Here is a 19565-nt window from a genome sequence, read left to right on the forward strand (position 1 = left end):
TTTCCATGGTAACAGAGCAATAGTCTTGACAGGCAATGAGGAGGGTTGTATAAGCAGTTTACTACATTACACTACTACACACCACACACACTTGCACATAGTTTATGATGTAATTTCAGGTATGAAATTAGAGTTGAGTTATGAGGAAAGGGGTGACGGGCGACTGATATTCAAGCAGCAGTTGGGACATTCCAGGAGCGTCAAATGTCTGGTAGAAAACTGGGAGTGTTGGCTGACATTTTGAAAACTGCCTGCAGCTTGTGTACAAGACACACAACTGTGCCTTATAACAATAATGACAATTCAAATCATTATACAAGTTTGAAAATATAACAAATTCACTAGTAAGGAAGTAGCTGTCATGATGAAGATGTGACTTTTCACAACTGCCTGAACACAGTTTTATTTTTTTCTAAGAGTAAATCAGCATTCCACACCAACACATCAAACTTCAGAGATGTAATACTTCCAACTTTTTATTGAATTCTTTTAAACTCTATGTTGCAGTAGTTAGAAATCATTTCCAAAAAGGCTCTCAAGTCTGCAGTTCTGGATTTTAAATAAAAATATATCCTAACCCCCAAAAATGTGTGAAAGAAATTGGGAAATTGGATCTCCCTTGCGGGCACCATACCAGAATATTTTTATTATGTGTACAGTTGTTAATAATGAATGACGGGTCATTAGGATGTTGCCAGTAATAGATTTTTCAAAAACAATGACCATTGGACATTGAAGTACAAGTTAAATGTAGAATATAAACTCAAGATTGTATTTGTTATCCATTCACATATCTTTCCTTTTGCACATATTTGAATCAGTTAAAAGTGTGAGATTCACACATTCTGACTGCAATATTAATTAATTCTAGCTTGGATTGTTCAGTAAACCAGTAATGATATGTTGGCAGTGGCCTTTTCTACAAAGGTTAATTACCATTTGATGGCTGATTGTTACTAAGTTAAGATAATAATTAAAAAAGATATCATCTGTACCTGAAAAGAACAATTTACAGCTCATCAAATATTGTAGTGTAATTACATGATTGACCCCAATCTCTCTAGTAATATTTACAACTGCACATCTTTTTGTTATCAGTTTAACTCTTTCTCAAATGAGTGAAACACAATTGAAGAATTACATCGACCGTATTTCATAGGAAAATCTGACTAAAAGGAGAGAGAAGATTTCCTCATCACTCAAATGTAAAACCCTCAATGTTTCACTATTTTCATATTCACTATCAACACACACTCCAGACAGACAGTTTGAGTTTTCATAGCATGCAAAGTACAGGTGTAACATATCACATAAATTACATTTCTATTACATTTTGGTGTCCCTGTAAACCAATAAGCATGTACCAGTGCCTGGAGCTGGCACAGCTAAACCAAATACGGTTATACATTGTGTTATTAATTACACCTGTGTAGTTTCTGTGTAGTTCCTGCTGTAACATGTGCAATATTTGCTGAATGTGCTGAATGTCCACCTGGCTCTTTTTCAGTTTTGTTTATTGGATGTGAGCCTAATTAAAGAAAGTGCCTTGAATGCCTCAAAGGGCATGGGGGTTGAAATAGATCATTTAGATTTTTTAAAAATGTATATATATTGTGAAAACATAAATTAAAATATATAAACATAATTAAGGAATAAACAAGGGCTTAGTGTACCATATTGCCACAATAATTAGGCAATGGTATAAAGTGTCAGTTCCTGTCTTGGGGTTGAATATGTTCAACTTTAGTGTTATTTAGATTAAGACAATGAAAAGCAACAATACTTAAACATTGAATATCTTCTTATTAAGCATTATGGTTACATTTTCACACAACTAAACTAATCTAAAGACATTGATCATAAGTACAAATGAATCACATCAGGTCAATACTGTCCTTTCTCCCTTGAAGAGAGGTGAACATGTAGTTTCTTGGTTTATAAGCCTGCCGCTGACTCTCATACAGTTTGACGTATGATCTAAGAAGGTCCTCAATTGTGAAACCCTGAAAAATGACAGAATGCGTGTCTTTGTCAGAAAATCATTCATTTCAAAATCATCACTTAAAGTGGGTTAATAAACACATATGAACAGATATATTACACAATAGTGTGTATTGAGTTTTTCTGCAGTTCCAGCCACTCACCTTTTTGGTTTCACAGACAAAGGTGTAGCCTCTAACCAGGGTGCCGATGGTCATCTCGAAGAAGTCGTCTCCACTGCAGTACTCTGTGAGCCGGCCGTATGGGTGCATGATAAGCATCTCCTAAAAGTCACATGAGGATTAAATTATGTTAAAATGCAATGATTTGTTAGAGCTAAAGAACAAAAAAAGTTTAATATAATTGTTAAACAGCTTGGACAGAATAGTTTAAATGTGACAGTCAAAATCTATGACCACATGAGAAGACTATGCGTGCACTGACATTAATTAGGAAGAAACATATTATTATCTATACCTTGAGGCAAATGATTGTGCATACCTTTGTCTCTGGGTCTATGAAGCTCACACCTTGCTTGCTGATGGCAACCCAAAGTCTGTTTGGGTAGCTATTTTCACATGTTTGCTGCAAAGTCAAATGGAAATACACGTGATTATTTTCCTTTAATCATTTTCTGCTGACTTTGCCTTTATTCCACCCTGATAGCTTACTTTAACTTCAAAGAAGGCACAGCCGAAGGTTGTCCAGCCCGAGATGCCTTGCAAGAAGGCAATTTTGGCCTCCTGCACTGTCATGCCACTCTGCTTGTTGTAAGAGGCGATGATGTTCTGTGAGTAGAAGAAAAATAAGAAAAAGATGAATATGGAAATAGACAATATGTCCTGATTCCCACTCCTAATCATCCTTTCATGTCTTTAAAGATGAGAAACATGAAATCAATTTCTGCCTTGCTTCTCTTCTTTAATTGTTGATGTCTTTTAATCTTCCTTTACCTTCTTCCACTCCTCTGGGGACATGATTTTTATCTGGTCAGCAGGAACCAGTTTATTCAGTATTCTGGGGATCATGACAAACTGCGACCTGTCTGAATCCACTTCGACTCTGAAGAGCAGCCCACCCAGGTCGATCATTTCCTCTTTGGAGCAATCGTGGTATCCCCGCAGGTACTTAGGCAGCTCCTATGTGGACGCAAAACAGACAATCTGTATCATGACGATTCTGCATGTTGAAAATAAATAAAAACCACCAGCAGAATAAAGTTGTGTGTTGGATTGGTTGGATACCTGTGGGAAATGGAACATGAGGTCTGCATTCAGATCTTTTCCTGGGCTCACATTGAACCAGAGCTTCCTCTTAAAGATCACCAGGTAAGGCATGTTGGCTGTGGTGCCTGCAAAGCAAAATCAAAATCATAAACACAGAGAAGCAGCAGAAAATAAAAACTGTAAACGTCAGTATGACACATTACCTTCTTTGGCTTTTTTTCCTTTCTTCTGAGTGTCGGACGTCTCCCTTAAACTGTCAAAGAAATATTTGTCGTCTTCCAAACTCTGGACCTGAGAATAAAAAATAAAATGTATATTTAAAAATGATTGTCATTCTTACGCCCTCAGATATTCCAGTAATTACAGACTAAAGTGAAAGATTGTGTGAATGTCAGCCAAGCCCACCTTGTTTGGTGTTTTCAAGTAGAGCCCGTATCCGTCGGTTGAGTTCAGGTTGAGATGGGTGGCAATATCGCGGCACAGGTCGTTGATTGTGGTTGTCGATGTCACCTCTAATATCTGCACAACAAATAATATCCAAATGTACTGTATAACATATCAAACTTAATTTAGAACTTCATGTTAAAAAATATTGAAGGAATTATGTTTCTATCTTTATGAGTTTAGGTTTTTTACTGTTTGAAGGATACAATATAATAACAAATAACAGGCAGAACTAGAGTTGAATTAGAGTAAAAATAAACTTCCAAGAAGCAATGACAGTGAGTACTGATGTCAGTATCAACTGAGTTAAACCAGTGCTGAGAGTGTGAGCACTAATGGAGATCTCATCTCAGAGTTGAAAGGAGAGTGTTGTGTCTTACATCATTTGTGTCATTTGGGAAGTGGATTTTATGGAAGATCTGAGTGCTGTTCTGTTGGATGGCATCCACTTCTGCCAGATGGGGAGGAAGCTTCCTGGGCTCCTTGCTGAAGATACAAAGCACTCAAATCAATTGATTGTATACACACACACGTACATATATGTATATATACACAGACATACAGTGTTATTAAGCCAAACTAATGTTTTGAAGTAGTATTCTTAACAAGTTATATGGAGTATACTGAGAAGACACACTGTTACTTACTTAGACTAAAGTTACATTGATTACTGCAGATAGCAAGAATGTTTCAACAATATAAACACTGATACATTTACATTGATTATTGTTATTGTCAGTTCAATAGCACCATTATTACCTAGAGAAAAATAGTTTTCAAGTTGGGTATATGAGTCTCCCTGTTTTTTAGTTTACTGTTAGAGAGGACTAAAGAAAAACATTAACAGTCACGATTTTCTTAAATTCATATAACTGCCAGTGACCAACCCTACATCAGGCTGTCATCTCGTTACATGTGATCTGTGATTTCTATCTCCAGCCTGACCTGCTCATCCCCTTCAGCCTTTGCAGGCAGCCAGCAGACAGCGTGTCTCTGGGCCGCGTCTCCAGGAATCGTTGAGTGTGTGACATCAAACTCGGACTGGGCAGGAACAAGCCTGTACATAGCCACAGCAGCTGCCACCCGCGCTCCATGCTCAACCTGAGAGTGAGTGAGAGCAAGACAAAGGGGGCTTTAGAGATGTTGGCACTTGATGTTTCTTTGTGTGTGTTTGTGAGTTGTTTAAAATACAAAACTACACACAAGCTAACAAACACAACCAGAGGGAGCTACCTGTTATTGTTGCTGCTCATCTGTCTCATAATCTGGCAGTAGATCTCATCCTGCAGAGCTTCATGTTGGGTGGCTGGACCGAAGATCTGGTCAGTCAACTCGACGGGACTGCGAGCATGTTTGATGGGGTAATCGCCCATATACTTCAGGATAGGTAGCAATCAAAAGTTAAGGACTCTAATTGACAGTATGACAACTAGGTTGTTGTCTGTATGACACAGGGTCTCTTAATGTATTTCAGACAGATCACAGACATATTATGTGGAACATTGCGAGTTTAACCTAATTCTCTCTCTGTATATGTCACTTTTCTCTAAATTCATCTACATGTTACACTTGTGATTTGCGACAGGTGAGCAAAGATTTCAAGGATATCAGTGAAGGCGTTGCAGGCCAGGGAGCTGAGGTCTGAGTGACGTAACAGGTTCTTCATCAGGGGCTGTTTGAGAGGTTCTTTGGAACTAGCCCACAGTTTCTCCCTGCCGGCTCCTCTGGCCGCGCCCTGCCGTCCCACATCTTTACCTGGAGGCCTGAGGCGGGTGGGGAAAACACAGTGTGAGCAGATAAAACATTTAAAACAAGCTCGTAATGATACAATGACAAATACATGTTCATGTAGATTATACAGCACAGTTCAAAAATGCTGGGTAATGTCATTTAAACAAGCTCAGCATCACACTACCAACCAAATCTAGAGTCAGACCTATTGGGGATGAATATTAAATACTAAAGAACACAAATGATTATTACCTGAAGTTCTCAAGTGCAAACTCTTTCAAAGAGATGGGAGCCACAGATTCGTCTCTATGTGTGGTGAGTTGTGTGGTTGCAGTTTTCTTGTGACCTGGACTGAGCAGATCCTGTTTGGGTCAGAAGCAATTTATCAGTTACACAACACATCGTTCTCATGGACAGCTGAAACCTTACTATGTAATATTTTCTTGTAGTTGCTCATGTATTCATTTATACTGAAAATTCTACACATCCACGTCCTCTCTGATATACTGATTATTTTATTCATTTTGCAGATAGTATACAGAACATACACATCATACGTCATCCTGCCTCCAACATCTTTTGTCATACATTTTACTTTCTTGGGTAAAGTGTGATATGTAAGGTCATTGTACCAGTATATCGTCGGTGGGTCTGGTGAGAGTTGGCAGAAACTGTATTGTGTCTTTATAGACAGCACCGTTGTTCATGGTCCGCTGGTTAGTTGCTTTGATCCAGGTCTCACGAGAATAGTCTCTATCTTTATGTACCACCAACAGGTCCCCTCGTTTACAAGGTGTGAACGTGGAGTCATCTTTAGGAGGAGCGACAGAGACACATGCATTTTTGTAGTTATTTTCCTGTTTGCATTCATTTAAATATATACACTACATTGATTTCATGTGAAACTGTTGTATTGTGCTGTTGGTGCTATAGACTCCTACCTGTTTTATTGTCCTGCTGCACCAGTGCAAACAGTGAGCGCTCTCTCAGCCCAGCTAGGTTTTTCTCTATATTATCAATCATGTCATCTGCTTCCCCACACATCAGGACAAACTGTCCGCGGAGTGTGGCCAAATTCACGGAATGGACAGTGGAATGACTGTCACTAGATGGGTTATAAAGGTCAGAGTTTTATTTGTATGATAAGTTTCGAAACACAATAACAAAGATATTTGCAAAAGAATGAATGAAAAGATTAAGAAGTTATCCATACCTGACTTTTCGGACTTCCTTTACCTCTATGTAAGAAAGCTCAACGAGTCTCCGGTCTCTTCCATCCATGAAGAAGATGCCACTTGAGTTTACAGCCACAATAAACCTGCTTTTTGGCAAAGGAGGTCCTGTGGACAAATATGGGAATGCAAATGTTTCAAAAGTAGGATTGTACATGGTTTTGCAGTCTTTTTTTTCTTTGAATATCATTTGACACCAATACATATTTTACTAACTGCATTAGATTGCCTTTTTCCATTGTTGGAAAAAAAGGGTTAGTTAATAAACATAAATCTAAAGCATTTTAAGACCCCAGATATTGAAATAAATGTATATTGTCTTGTAAAATACTGAAAAAATAGGCTGTGTGCTGACTTACCTGACGTCATTGTAACTTCATAAAATCTGGAGAAGTCGAGGGACCATTTCTTTTGGGCCATTTCCACCACTTCTCCTTTTATGGTCCCTTTACTTATTGCCCCACTCACATAAGGACCCTGTATGATCAAGGAAGCAGAAATTATCCTGAGGTCACTCAATTTTTTTCACAGGTGCTCATGTGATGCACAAATAAAAAGCTCAGCGTAAACACACTCAGACAGTGTTAAAATATGAAATATGCACCATCAAATATGTACACTGGAATTTAACACATCTGTAAGAGATTATATCATTTTGCATGCTGTACATGTGTGTGTGTTTTTTAATCACACCTGATTAAGGATTGAAAGACAGACAAAAGAAAACAGTCTCAAGCCATGTTCATAAAAGATATATAATAGCTTGTTTTGTCTCTTTGGTTGACAGCATGGCACTGCACCTGTAAATGTTCATTGCTGATGAGTTGGATCCATTTCCCCATAGATTTTTTCTCGATAAGTGTTGTGGTGATGCACTCTTCCACCACCTTCTGGACGTTGTCTCTCTTGAATTCGGCACCAAACGTGACGTAATAGTGCTTTGCTGCCAGCTGGACGTAGTCATCATCCTGAGAAGAGGCAAGATATGTTTTATTGTTTTGGGATACTCTGATATGATCTAACATGCTGTAATAGGAACATTGATATCTACTACAAGGAAGTAGTTGCTCCTAATTCTGGTTTCCTTAAGGTTCTAAGTAGAGCTGGTATTTATTCATGCTGTCTAATGATAGTTTAACCTTGGAAACAGTGTGTATCTAACTTATAAAGGTTATAAGAATAAGAATCCAGAATAAGATTGAGAACCTTTTCACTTTGTTTTGAGCTAATCACAAAGAAATTCTTTCTAGGCTTGTTTTTTTCTTTAAACCTTACTTTGGCCACTTGAGGGCAGTGAAAACAAGCTGTACACACAACACTCACATATCATCACCATATTAGGAAACAGTTGCTTATTTATCATGTCCAGCAGAGAGGGAGCAGCATTAGTGTTCTTTTGAAGTCATGTAAGTTCAATATTCACTTCCCAGTGTTCTGCTTGATCTCCACCAACTCCACTATGTTCACCACCTAGTCACTAACTGTGGCTCTTCCATTTGGTGCTGGTCAGGTAGTCTATAATTGTTTTTTAGAGGTTGTTTTTTTAAGTGGCACTGAAAGAAGCTAAAATGCTCAGAGCAGAGCTGAGGGGAACTGCAGGTGGACAATAATTATCTGTGGGTGGGTGACTCCTTTCACATTGCATATACCTTCCTTGTAGTTCTATTGTCGATATATAAAAATGCTAGCAAAACTCATTCATTAGCCACTACTCAGACTGGTGGGCAGTTTTGCTGGCCTTAAATGGATAGTTAATATAATTTGTTGTTCTTGTGTGTCGTCAGTCCAAGGTGCATGTACCTTGTGCCTGTGTAAACAGCAATAAAGGTTGTTGAGTCCTGATAGGCTTTTTTAAGCGCTGCTACTTCACCATATAAAAAGTTGGTAAAACAGTAAGATATATCTTATATACATTTATATATATTTTAAAGGAGATTCCATCTAAAAACTTAAAGTTAGGTTATGATGGTGGTGAGCTTACAAGTAAACAATGTTGTTTGACTACAGAGCCTCACCTTATCACAGGTGTACTCTCCCTGCTTGATTCCCTTGATGACCTGGCTGTAGATTAGATCTGTGCCGATTGGGTCCACTGAGCAGTCATGCCAGGGTGTGAACTTTTCTTTGCGGATGGAGAGCTTCCACGGGGCGTTCTTCTCCTGCTTGCCCTGCCTCCTCATCTCCTGCTCGCACTGAGACACCGCATCGAAAACGTGCTTCTCATTGCTGCCCAGAGACCACATCTGGAGTCGAAGCAGTGATTAAACGACATTCAGCATTATTATGACAACATTATATGGGAGGAAAGGTGATGTGAGATTGCATTATACTTAAACTTAAAACATTCCACCATTTGGAAAATCACCCTACTTTACCAATGGAAGAAAAGCCTACCTTCTCATGAAGGCTGATGTAGAGGGAGAATCCGTATGTGTCTCGAAGATTAATTTTGTCGGCCACAGCTTGGCAGACTTCCGCAGAGGTGGAGGCAGAGTCCAGGGGCAGAGTAATAGTCTGATCATCCATCAGAGTCAAAGACACGTCTATGGGCAACTTTGTCTTGGCAACCTGTCAGTGGAGAAGCGGAGGATGAGACTGTATTAAAATCAGGAAACTCATTCTCATAGCTAAATGATGTGTTAGATGTTCTTCAGTTGTCACAACCACTGCAAAGCTGATTTGTAATGATGACACAATTATTCCCAACAATAAACAGTAAAAATTGCCAAGAACAGACTATCAATGACAAGCAGAGAAATGACAGACATTTAAAAAAAACTGAATTAGACAAAAATTGCATTCTACCTGTATCTCTTTCCAAGAGGGCAGCTCATTTCTCTCTCCGTTGGATACGATACGACGCAGGCGTTTAGAGCAATATTCTCCGTAGCCATTAGGGCCTTTGCGGACAAACTTCTCCAAATACTGTGGATCAGAGAAGGATCATTTATTTATATATTTCAAGATACTAAAATGAATGCCACAGCAGAGTTTCTCCAAGTGCCTGCTTGCAGCCATCTATAACTGGCAGAAACTGAAAAATATGGTTGCTCTGAAATACATGAATAAGTAACTGTGTTATCCATTAACCATTACTTCTAATAAAACCCAACAGTGACAGAGACATCTCGAAGAGTTATCAGCAGATGGCTACCACTAAAAAAACCTCTTCAACATGCAGCAAACAAGAAAACTAGTCATTGCAAGAGTCTTGTACTGAATAACTTGCCACCAACCGACCTTCATGAAGAGGTCTGTTGGGGGGAAGATCCCAAGACAGATGGAGAGAAGTTCCCAGCCTAGCATGCGGCTTTTCCTGTTGCTGTTATTCCCCAGCTGCTTGCAGATCTGACAGTAAATCTCATCCCTAAGCAGGCAGAGAAAGGCAAAAAAACAGTAAGAGGCCATATTAACAAGACGGATACGGCATTAAAAAAAACAAATACTGAGATTGAGAAGAGTTTACGTATGAATTAAGGAATTTATAAAAGACCAACATTGAAATAATATTACTATTTTAAGGCTGCCACTGAAATAATGGCTTTATTTTATGTGTGTGTATGCAATTTAAACTTTCACTCTTGTCAGGATTTTCACTAGTGTTCTTCTAGTAACAGTAAGTCTCATCTTAAACATATATTTTACATTTCTAAAACAAATGTAGGCTTTGTACAATGTTTCTCCTCTGTATGCAGGCATTATATCTGTATATCTCATTTTCACCTCATCCCTCGTCTGGATAGACCGTATCCAATGATAATGTGCAGTTTGTCCTTGGATGAAAGTATACGGTCCAGTGTTGGACCCTCGCCGATCAGAATGTCCTCGTCCTCTGTTAAGTTCTCTAACTGGTTGAGATGAAAACAATAAAGAAGAAAGTTAGCAAACAGGATGCATCATGAATCGACACACAATTCATGAGCTCATGAAGAGCATTTGGACCAACCTCCTCAGGAATAGCAGAAGCTCTTCTGTTTGTGCCTCCAGCCTTCTTCTTGTTCTTCCTCAGTATTTTCTATTGAGAGAATTTATTATAATAAGACGGAAGGCTAACAATTGATATTTGACGGTCAAGTTTATTTTCTATATTATACAGTGGCAAAAAGAAAAAGCTGTACAAATGACCACAATGCTGATTAAAATCACTATAACGCTTTCTATATGAATATAGCAGAAAAATATTTATTTAACCCTTTTCTAGTGGTTAAATACAACTCCTTCAGTCATGAATTATGTGTGGCAGTGAATGTTACCTGGTCGAGTCCCACCAGGTTGCTCAGCCTCCTGCCCCGACTAGTCGTATTGCGGGAGCTGACAGTGCTGGATGCTAGAGATACAGAGTCTATTGATTTTGGCTCTGGTATGTCCTCCATGTACCGCAGGATAATCCACCAGCAAGACAGACTTGCCTGGATCAGAATGAGAGGGGGAAATGCTCATGAGCTTCAGCAAAACAGAACTCTTTGGAGGCGATAATATGAATATCATCTCACTCACCACTATGTCGCCCTCATCGTCGTGGTTCAGAAGAGGCTCCTTGAGTCTTTGGGTGATGTGTGTGTGGGAAGCGTTGCCCTGGAAGTGAAGGATGGCGAACCTATTGAATGAAAACTCCTCGCTACCGTCATCAAACTCATCATCCTCCTCTTCCTCCTGTGATGGGGTTGGGCTTGCCGGGGCCGGGGTTGGAGTCGCTTTTGGGGATGGGGCCAGGGCGGGGGCCGGAGCCGCTTTTGGGGCTGGTGCTGGAGCTGGTTTTGGGGCTGGGGCCAGTTTTGGGCTTGGGGTGCTGATATCTGACTCCGGGTCAGAGATATCATAGATATTCTCACGAGATATTTCCTCCATTGGCTCTGGTGTTTCCTGCCTCATCTTGACAGTCAAAATAAATGTATATTGAGATTGCCAACCAGTATGATAATTATGTACAACATGCAAAAGATTTGGTAGATTACAAATATGAAAGCCAAAAGGTATATGTTGTCAAATGACAGAATTATTCCCTTACATCAATTTCATCTGCGGCCATGATGCCAAAAGTATTTTTCACCATTTTCAGGTCAGTTTTTGGCTTAGGCTTCTCCTTTGCTTCCTGTGACTTGGCAATAGCTTCCAGTCGCTGCTGAAGATCCCGGGCAATTTGCTTTTGGTTCTCTTGCTCCTGACGTATAAGGAGGGCCTGCAATGAAGTTGAAGAAAAGAAGATGAAACAATATTTATATTCTGTATAAAACTCTGCGTAAGTTTCAAGCTTCAAGACTTTGAGCACATACGTCATTCTTCATCTTGTCAGTTTCTTTTCTGGCCAGGTGACCTCTGGTGTGAGCCTGCAGCAGTATGACCGCCTCTCTCTTTTTCTTCCAGTCCGTCCTCGCCTTGTAGCCTCGTACCTACAGTTCATCAGCAGTTATTTATGTAATACAATAACATTGAGTTCATTCAAATTTACTTAACAAAGCTTATTTTATAGTTTTTTTTACTTCTCTCTAACAAAAAATATTAAAATTGTATTTAAAATACATTTAATATATAAAAATACTAGTACAATAATTCAATTATTGTAATATCTTTAAAATGCATGTGAAACACAAACATGACATTTTAAAATAACAAAAATATCTTTAAATGAACTTCAAATATTCAGATATATTCTAATATGTTAACGTATATAAAGCACACATTATACATTTACTGTGCTTCATAGACGGGACATTGTGTGCCACATCATATGTCAAATTACAGTATGTAAGTACATGCCTGGGTCTGTATGGTAAGAGCTGCTTCTTGCTGTCTTTTGTACTGTAACTGGAGCTTCCGACCACGGATCTTTGAGACCAGCCTATGAAAGCCGCGCAGGAGCTAGTTGGAGTGAGAGTGGAAACAAAGGACGTTAGAATCAAAGGTCACTGGACCTGAGATAAGTCTTCTTTGAGCAGTGCCTGTCAAGGTCAGAGGATTATATTAGCCACAACGCCTAAATGAAACAATTTTCAAGCATCAGACCTTTATTCGGATTTGCTTCTCCCTGTAAGCTCTCCAGTTCTTTTGCATCACCACAGCTGCACTCCGTTTCCTCAGAAAAGACTTTCTACAAAAAGCAGAAAAGCAAGAAAAATTCAACATATCGCCTCAACCACTTGGTAAACACCTTCTATTTATGTCCTTTTCTATAACCTTACATGATCTTGCAACACATATGCCAATAAAATACCACTATCTGTAGCTACAGTGTAGAAAAACATCTACCTGTTATGTCACTTGACCCCTCACCTAATTCTGAGTAATCTCTGTGTGATTTCCCTTTCACTCTTCTGTAACAGTACCTGTCTTTGTATCCCAGCATGACCCTCTGGATCACAACAGCTACCCTGCTGAGTTCTTGTTCCCTCAGTCGTTCCAGGAGGGCATCATGGGCATCCTGAAATAGAGTGACAAAGACACATTTTCTGTCTCTTGTTTTGTCCAGGAAATATTTTCAATCAGATACTATAGTGTTCCAAGATTACATCACAACACTTAACAGCACAATATTCCTTCAGAATGATGTTGACTGATTGCTAGTTCACCAGTGCTACTACAGTAAGTACTGGTTAATATTAACCTGCAGTAATGGTCTTCTGTTTCTATACATCTTGTGTTAAAAAGCAGAAGTTTGAACTTTGAGTTTTCCGCACCTTCAGGAAAATCTTGGTCCTGCCTATTTTCCACTCGTTCTCTCCTTCAATCACTGCATTGCAGATGGCTTCACAACAGGCAGCAGGACTCTCCTGGAGAAGCAATAAAAGCATTTTGTTTGGGTATGTGCTAAAAACTAAAACTAAAAATAAAAATGTTTTTGGTAAAGAAAAAAACAAATAATCCACCCATCCAGCCATAGTAATGACATCCTATTGAGCAACATTTACATTTTAGGATATACAGATATGACAAATGATTTTATGAAATGAATGGTAAGGATGTAAAGTATTATTGTCAGCAGTAACTAACAGTTTTGGGGTCACAGACAGTCGTCTTCAGGAGCACCCTGTAGCGCTTCAAGAATTCGGCAAAGGTGTGGCGAATGGGATATCCCAGATTTCGGATGCGGATGGTGTCCATCATGCCAGAGTACCTCAGCTGACGCATACACAGCTCTCTGTCAAAGACCTGCAGCAGAGCAGATGGAAATTGTTATGGGCATCCCAAAAAATGTATAGTATGTGAGCCTGAGTAACATGTTCTCAGGCTCAAGTCCTTTTTCTTCAGCAACAGCTATATACTTTTATTAACATTGTCATTTGAGACTGGAATCATATCCCAGCTAATTTTAAAAAGTCATAAATTATATTGAGGGTAGATCAAAGACACCGAATAAAAGGAGTGGCCAAAGTTAACTGTGGTGTGTCAGCAGGTCATATTTTCCAGGAAATTGGTTTCATTGCTTTATGGCACAAAAGAGGAAGAGATTATTGTTTATCCAGAGCCAGGGCAGATGGAAGGAGGCAGCAAATGCAGAATCACACACTAGTTGAGCAAAATCTGATTATGGGAAATGTCATCATTTTAGAGAAACACAAACACAACTTCGCCTTGACTCTTATCACATCTGTTTAAAGTATGTGTCTGCTTAAACAGGCTAAACAAAGCAAACAATGTGTCTATGCTGCAGGTGGTTGTGGATTCCTGTTGCGCTCATGTTATTCACCTGAGACTGCTTGTCGTTGTTGGGTTTGAAGCAGCGGATGAAGTAGGGCTGGCAGAAGGACAGAGTCTTCATGAGGGAGTCCAGAGACTGACGGAACTGACCACTCAGCGTCTGCACTTGTTTCCGTTTGTCAGTCTGGACCTGTGTGGACGACAGAGAGAGGACTAAACTCACGATACCAAGTCAGTAATACACTGGTGACTCTGACACCAGTCTCATTATCAATGCATGTGTGCTGTGTTTCTAAGTGGAGCCAGAATAAATGTCCATCAAAGCAAGTCCTATATCTTAAAAACTAATTTACATGTTAAAGGTGTATTTATTGCAGCTTGATTAGAGATCAAGTTCATTGTCATACCCGTAGAGAGCTCTTTGGCGTCATGATGATCTTCTTGTTGTTAGCCACCTTCACTGAATTTGTCGAAAGCTCATTCTCGAATATCTGACGGAGCAGCTTACTCTTGGACATCTCGACCATTTTGATGATGTCGCTGCTGACAGCATCTCTGTTCTTCTCCAGGAACCCTTCACAGAAAGAACAAAACCACTGAGTACCTCAAAGCAAAACATTTGGTCTTTAGCTGTCATTGCAGTTTGTTGGCGTACCTGTGGAGTCGTAGTGAACCACGCCCGCAAAGTGGTGAATCCCAAAGTCTATGTCGTGTTCACTCTTGGAGGCGACATAGATCTTGTTTCCCTTGTGTTGCTTATTCATCTTGCTCAGCAAAGTCACATCTGTGCCCTGTCACATACCAAGACCATCATTTGATTTAAAAACAAGCAACAATGACAGTACATGAATCAAATCAGAATGTCCCACAGTAGATCACCACCTTTGGGAAATTGCTCTCCTCGTCAATCAGAGCCAGCAGGTTACAGGGTTTCCCAGCCAGAACATCCAGGATGTCCTGGTTGTCACTAAACTTGAGGTTACTCCACTCAATGTCCTCTTTCGTGTATTCCTTCTGCTCCAGCTTGAAGATGTGGCCAACGAAGAACTGCTGCAGCTTTTCATTGGCAAAATTTATGCACAGCTGCTCAAAACTGTAAAATGAAAGGGTGACGTATGTTCAGTTGTGGGAGCGACTGTTAAGTAGTCATGTATTTATACCATAAAGGATGTACAAAGAAATCTCCTGACCTGTTTGTGAGGAAGTTCTCAAAGCCAAATATGTCGAGCAGGCCGATGGACAGAAAGGAGGATTTGGGGCTCTTGGCCAGTTTCTTATAGATGACGTGGTTGACTTTTTCAACGATCCAAATGAACAGCTTGTTGTAGATCGCCTGAGAGATGGAAAACACCTCTTTAGAACACAAGTAATGAGTCCAAACAAAGTGAGGAATGTCTGAATTGAACTTTTACCGGCTCCGTTTCATTACCTTGACGAGGGCGTCTCTACAGTCGGCCGCCTGTTCACAGCTGAGAGGTTTTACCACCCGCTCTTTGTTGGTCATGAAGGAACGATGGGTCAAACTAGTTGCCAGAGACGACTTCTTTACCTGTTGGAAGACACACACAAAGATCCCTCACTCTCTACTTTACACGACACAATTAGAGGCATCCATGTGTCAGCTATCATAATACTCACGTCCAGTAGTGATGCAGCGGTGGGGAAGTGTTCTGACTTGCTGACATCACTGGTTTCCAAGTTGTTTTCTGTCTTGGCTGGTGGGAACACAGGATCATAATGTAACAACTGTTCACAGCTCAGAGGTATTTGTACTTTACTTGAGGTTTACCATTTTACGATATTTTATACTTTTTATGGAACATATTGTATGTTTTGCTCCACTGGATTCATTCAACGGTTGTAGTTAGCAGTTACAAAAACTTTATACAAAAAAACTAACTTTAAACAAATAAATATAAACTGTACTGTAGGTATTCTCAGACTGCAAACACTCACCCTCAAAGCAGACGTTTCCCAGGTGTAAAATGGCTGCCAGCAGCTTGAGGATTTCCTGACATTGGCTATCTGAGAATGTCAGGATTTTCATAGCAGAAAGAATATGGCGGTAATCTTTGGCATCTTCTCTACCATCACACCTGATACAGTCACCCTATAACACAAGAGAGGAAAGGTTTACTTACTGTACGTATACTTTAAGAGCACAACATCTCAGCATCTCGAATGAATTTACTGTCTCACACATTACTGTATAGCTTTCTGAATGGGCTGCAGTTTAATACCTTCGTGAGGAACTTGTAGTCTTTGGAATCTTTGAGGCGCAGAGTTTTCTTCTCTTCAGCTGAAATTCCTGCCAGCATGCAGTAAAAGATGTGGTAGTTTCGTTCTTCTGGTGCCTGGGGTTATGGAGCAAGAGATAACACTTTTAGTGTTGCACAAAGTTAAACCTAACATGTTAAGCAAAGTATTCAAAAAGATGACTTCTGTCAAGTGGTTGGCAATAAACTATTAATGTTTCACACAGCTTCTGTACTTTTAATTCTAAGTACAATGATATGCAAACATGGAGGGCCCAGATTCTTTGTCTGTATTAACAGAGATTGTGTTTATTTAAGGAGCTGTGCGATAGATAGTGCACTTTGCTTTTATAGGTCGGGAGGGCAGCCCTGCCCTGTGGAGAGATAAGAAGCTTTAGTTTTGTTTGGACAGAGTTCTTTCACCTGATGGCAGACACGAGACTTCTCAAGAAGATATTGCTCCACACGAGCACCTTCAATCACTCCGTCCTTTGTGAAGAAGATCTCCAAATATTTCCCAAAGCGACTGGAATTGTCATTGCGGACTGTTTTAGCATTTCCAAAGGCTGTATGGGACAAAACAGTGACATTTGAACACTTTTGTTTAGTTTTTTTCTACTTTCAACCACTTATTCTGTGTATGTGTGTCTCCAAAGGGCCACTTTTTGACAAAGTTCTCTGTACAAAGTTTTTCACATCCTGTGTGTGTGTAGACTTGTTTCTGAGCATGAGCAGATGTCTTGGGGTGTTTACAGTACCTTCTAGTATTGGGTTAGACTCTAGGATCTGCTTTTCAACATGGTGTTCAGAAAGCACACCGCTGACTGCTGCAAAGTACTGCAAGATCAGCTTGGTGCTCTCGGTCTTCCCTGCTCCTGACTCCCCACTGAGAGAAAGCGAAATAAATGAAAAAAGTGACTAAAATGTGATGCTCAACACAATTTCATTTATCCAAGATAACCATTATATCTTCTTCGGTGAGTTGATCATTCTGACCTGATGATGCAGCACTGGTTCCTGAGATGGCGCTTCATGTTAAAGTAGCAGGCTTCGGAGATGGCAAAGATGTGTGGAGGGAGTTCCCCGAGCTTTCGACCATGGTACAACTTGACCTGCACAACAACAGGATAAACACATGAAACACCTCTCTGTGATTTTTGAGAAACAGATTCAGCTTGAATCCTGCTGAAAGTGGTTAACTGTGCACAGCCTCACCGTCTCTGGTGAGTATAAAGGATAATCCTGGTATGGGTTCACTGCCACCAGCACTGAGCCTGTGTAGGTCTACAAGAATCAGAAAAAATGTTGCATAAGATACCATACGATACGGTACAATATACTTTTTCATGAAATAATGTTTAAATAATAAACAATGTTTAGTGTTTAATGTTTAATCTATTTTTTTCCACAATTTGTTTTTGTCAAACTGATGTTCTGGTTGATTGAAATAAACCACATTGAAAACACACTGTCAGCTTTCTGCATGTTTGACCACCATTTGGGGTAGGAGGGGAGAATATGTTCATTTTGAATCAAACAACCCAGTTTGTATGTTACACATGGGCCTTACATAGATGATTCCCTTTTTGTGTCGGAGCAGCAGATTTCGGAGGAGGCCGGCCTCGTTCATGTCTCCCAGTTTGATCATGTCATCCACCCCCTCCACTGACGTAGGGTGCATGATCTTGAGGGAGGCTTCCTGCTCCTTGGATAGTTTCTGTTCCTGGAAAACGTCGAAGAAGGAAATCAAACTATTGACGTAGGAAATAAAACTAAACTTTTAGATCTTTTCGATGCTGAAAAAGTTTTTATGATGCTTGATGTGAACAATAGAATTAAACTCTTCAGCTAGCCAGAAAAGGTGTTTACCTTCCCCTCATCGTCCACCAGTAACCGGTGACCAGATGATGTTACTTTGACCCGGGCTCCGATGGGCACCCCGATGCCCGAGTCCAACCACACCCACTCTCCCTGAGAACAGAGAGAACTATTAATATAATAATCTTTCTTCTGTCAGGTTTTTTATTTTCAACATTAATCGCACTATTTACGGGAAGGGACAATCTTTATGAGTTTACTGCAATGAATGACTTCAGGGAATTGTGACACTACATCCGGGAGCAAATGTACTTTCTAAAAATAATCTGATGAATGAAATCCAAACTCATAATTCCACAGTCATTAATGAAGGACTTTTTTCCAGTCTTACCTTTCTCAGCATCACCAAATTTGCTCCTATTCCCTAAACAAAGAAATCCACATGATGAGAAGTGCTTTAAAAGAAGACGTCGGTTTAAGAAATGGAAAAAGTGAGCGACTACATCAAGTTATGTTCAGCTATACGTTCAGCTCACCAGCATTGTACAGTAAGCAACTTTTTTTATTTATTCATTTATTTTTTGCCTTTAAGAGTAAAATTGAGTCAGAACAGACATCCGCTCACCCTAATGAATAACCTTTAACACGGCCTACTGTTATGTTCAGTTCCACTGGTTAAGGTTTATATAACTATCAAATTAACATGACATGTAATGTAATGTACACACACATATAAAGTACAATTAAGACATCTACCCAACAAACCTTTTATCAATAGTCCTCATGAATTCCTCACTCTGTCAGGTAGCTGTGGAACTGCTGCACACCTCTCTTAATCCGTCTCAAAATGAGTGAGGAGGGAACACCTCTCTTACCACTGAGATAATCATTTTATGGCATTTGACTTTGTACCGCCTGGAGAAGAAGGAAGAGGAACAAACGAATCACTTACGTAGAAGTGAATAACTCTTGTCATCAGGGAGGTGTCTTCAATGATCTAATGGGAAGTTTTTAATCTAAAAATGAAGTCTTACAGGTTCACTGGTATACACAGTAGACTTGAGAGACATTTGCAATACAGTCCCGTCCTTATCAATCTAATTAATTCCAGTCAGGTTCACGTAAGATTTAGAGACTATTTTAGAGCATAGGAAGACATTTGCATGTTGATATCAAACAAAAGTTGAAATAAATGACCTTGTTGTATATTCCAGAGTCAGTGTGTGTTGTAATGAATTTATGTG

At 39.7% G+C, this 19565-nt stretch overlaps 1 protein-coding gene across 1 annotated transcript; it reads right to left on the bottom strand.

The window, feature by feature from the left end:
• Window positions 1-1874: 1874 nt before the first annotated feature.
• LOC128369581 (unconventional myosin-VIIb-like) lies at window positions 1875-18724 on the bottom strand. Its single transcript, XM_053330658.1, has 49 exons — window positions 18713-18724; window positions 18373-18474; window positions 18074-18226; window positions 17719-17787; window positions 17500-17615; window positions 17262-17389; window positions 16927-17069; window positions 16489-16602; window positions 16205-16358; window positions 15887-15963; window positions 15678-15797; window positions 15439-15581; window positions 15131-15341; window positions 14904-15039; window positions 14656-14822; window positions 14298-14438; window positions 13601-13759; window positions 13288-13380; window positions 12937-13031; window positions 12617-12701; window positions 12371-12472; window positions 11887-12003; window positions 11622-11792; window positions 11111-11485; window positions 10867-11022; window positions 10560-10628; window positions 10337-10461; window positions 9854-9980; window positions 9419-9538; window positions 9008-9181; window positions 8629-8856; window positions 7414-7581; window positions 6973-7090; window positions 6595-6721; window positions 6323-6486; window positions 6014-6192; window positions 5634-5743; window positions 5259-5413; window positions 4884-5037; window positions 4596-4751; window positions 4031-4136; window positions 3612-3725; window positions 3410-3497; window positions 3225-3331; window positions 2934-3119; window positions 2652-2768; window positions 2482-2565; window positions 2145-2264; window positions 1875-2003 (listed from the first exon to the last, which is right to left on the bottom strand). Exons 1-49 carry the CDS (start codon window positions 18722-18724, stop codon window positions 1875-1877), a joined length of 6564 nt encoding a protein of 2187 aa, XP_053186633.1.
• Window positions 18725-19565: the final 841 nt, after the last annotated feature.

This window comes from Scomber japonicus, chromosome 12 (genome assembly GCF_027409825.1).
Source record: "Scomber japonicus isolate fScoJap1 chromosome 12, fScoJap1.pri, whole genome shotgun sequence".
In the NCBI taxonomy this organism is placed as follows: domain Eukaryota; kingdom Metazoa; phylum Chordata; class Actinopteri; order Scombriformes; family Scombridae; genus Scomber; species Scomber japonicus.

Coding starts and splice junctions, on each gene's coding strand:
- LOC128369581 (XM_053330658.1), bottom strand. Junction 17,390..17,499: donor AACCAGTGCTGCATCATCAG/GTCAGAATGATC, acceptor GCTTTCTCTCAG/TGGGGAGTCAGGAGCAGGGA. Junction 4,137..4,595: donor AGGCTGAAGGGGATGAGCAG/GTCAGGCTGGAG, acceptor TTGTATCTTCAG/CAAGGAGCCCAGGAAGCTTC.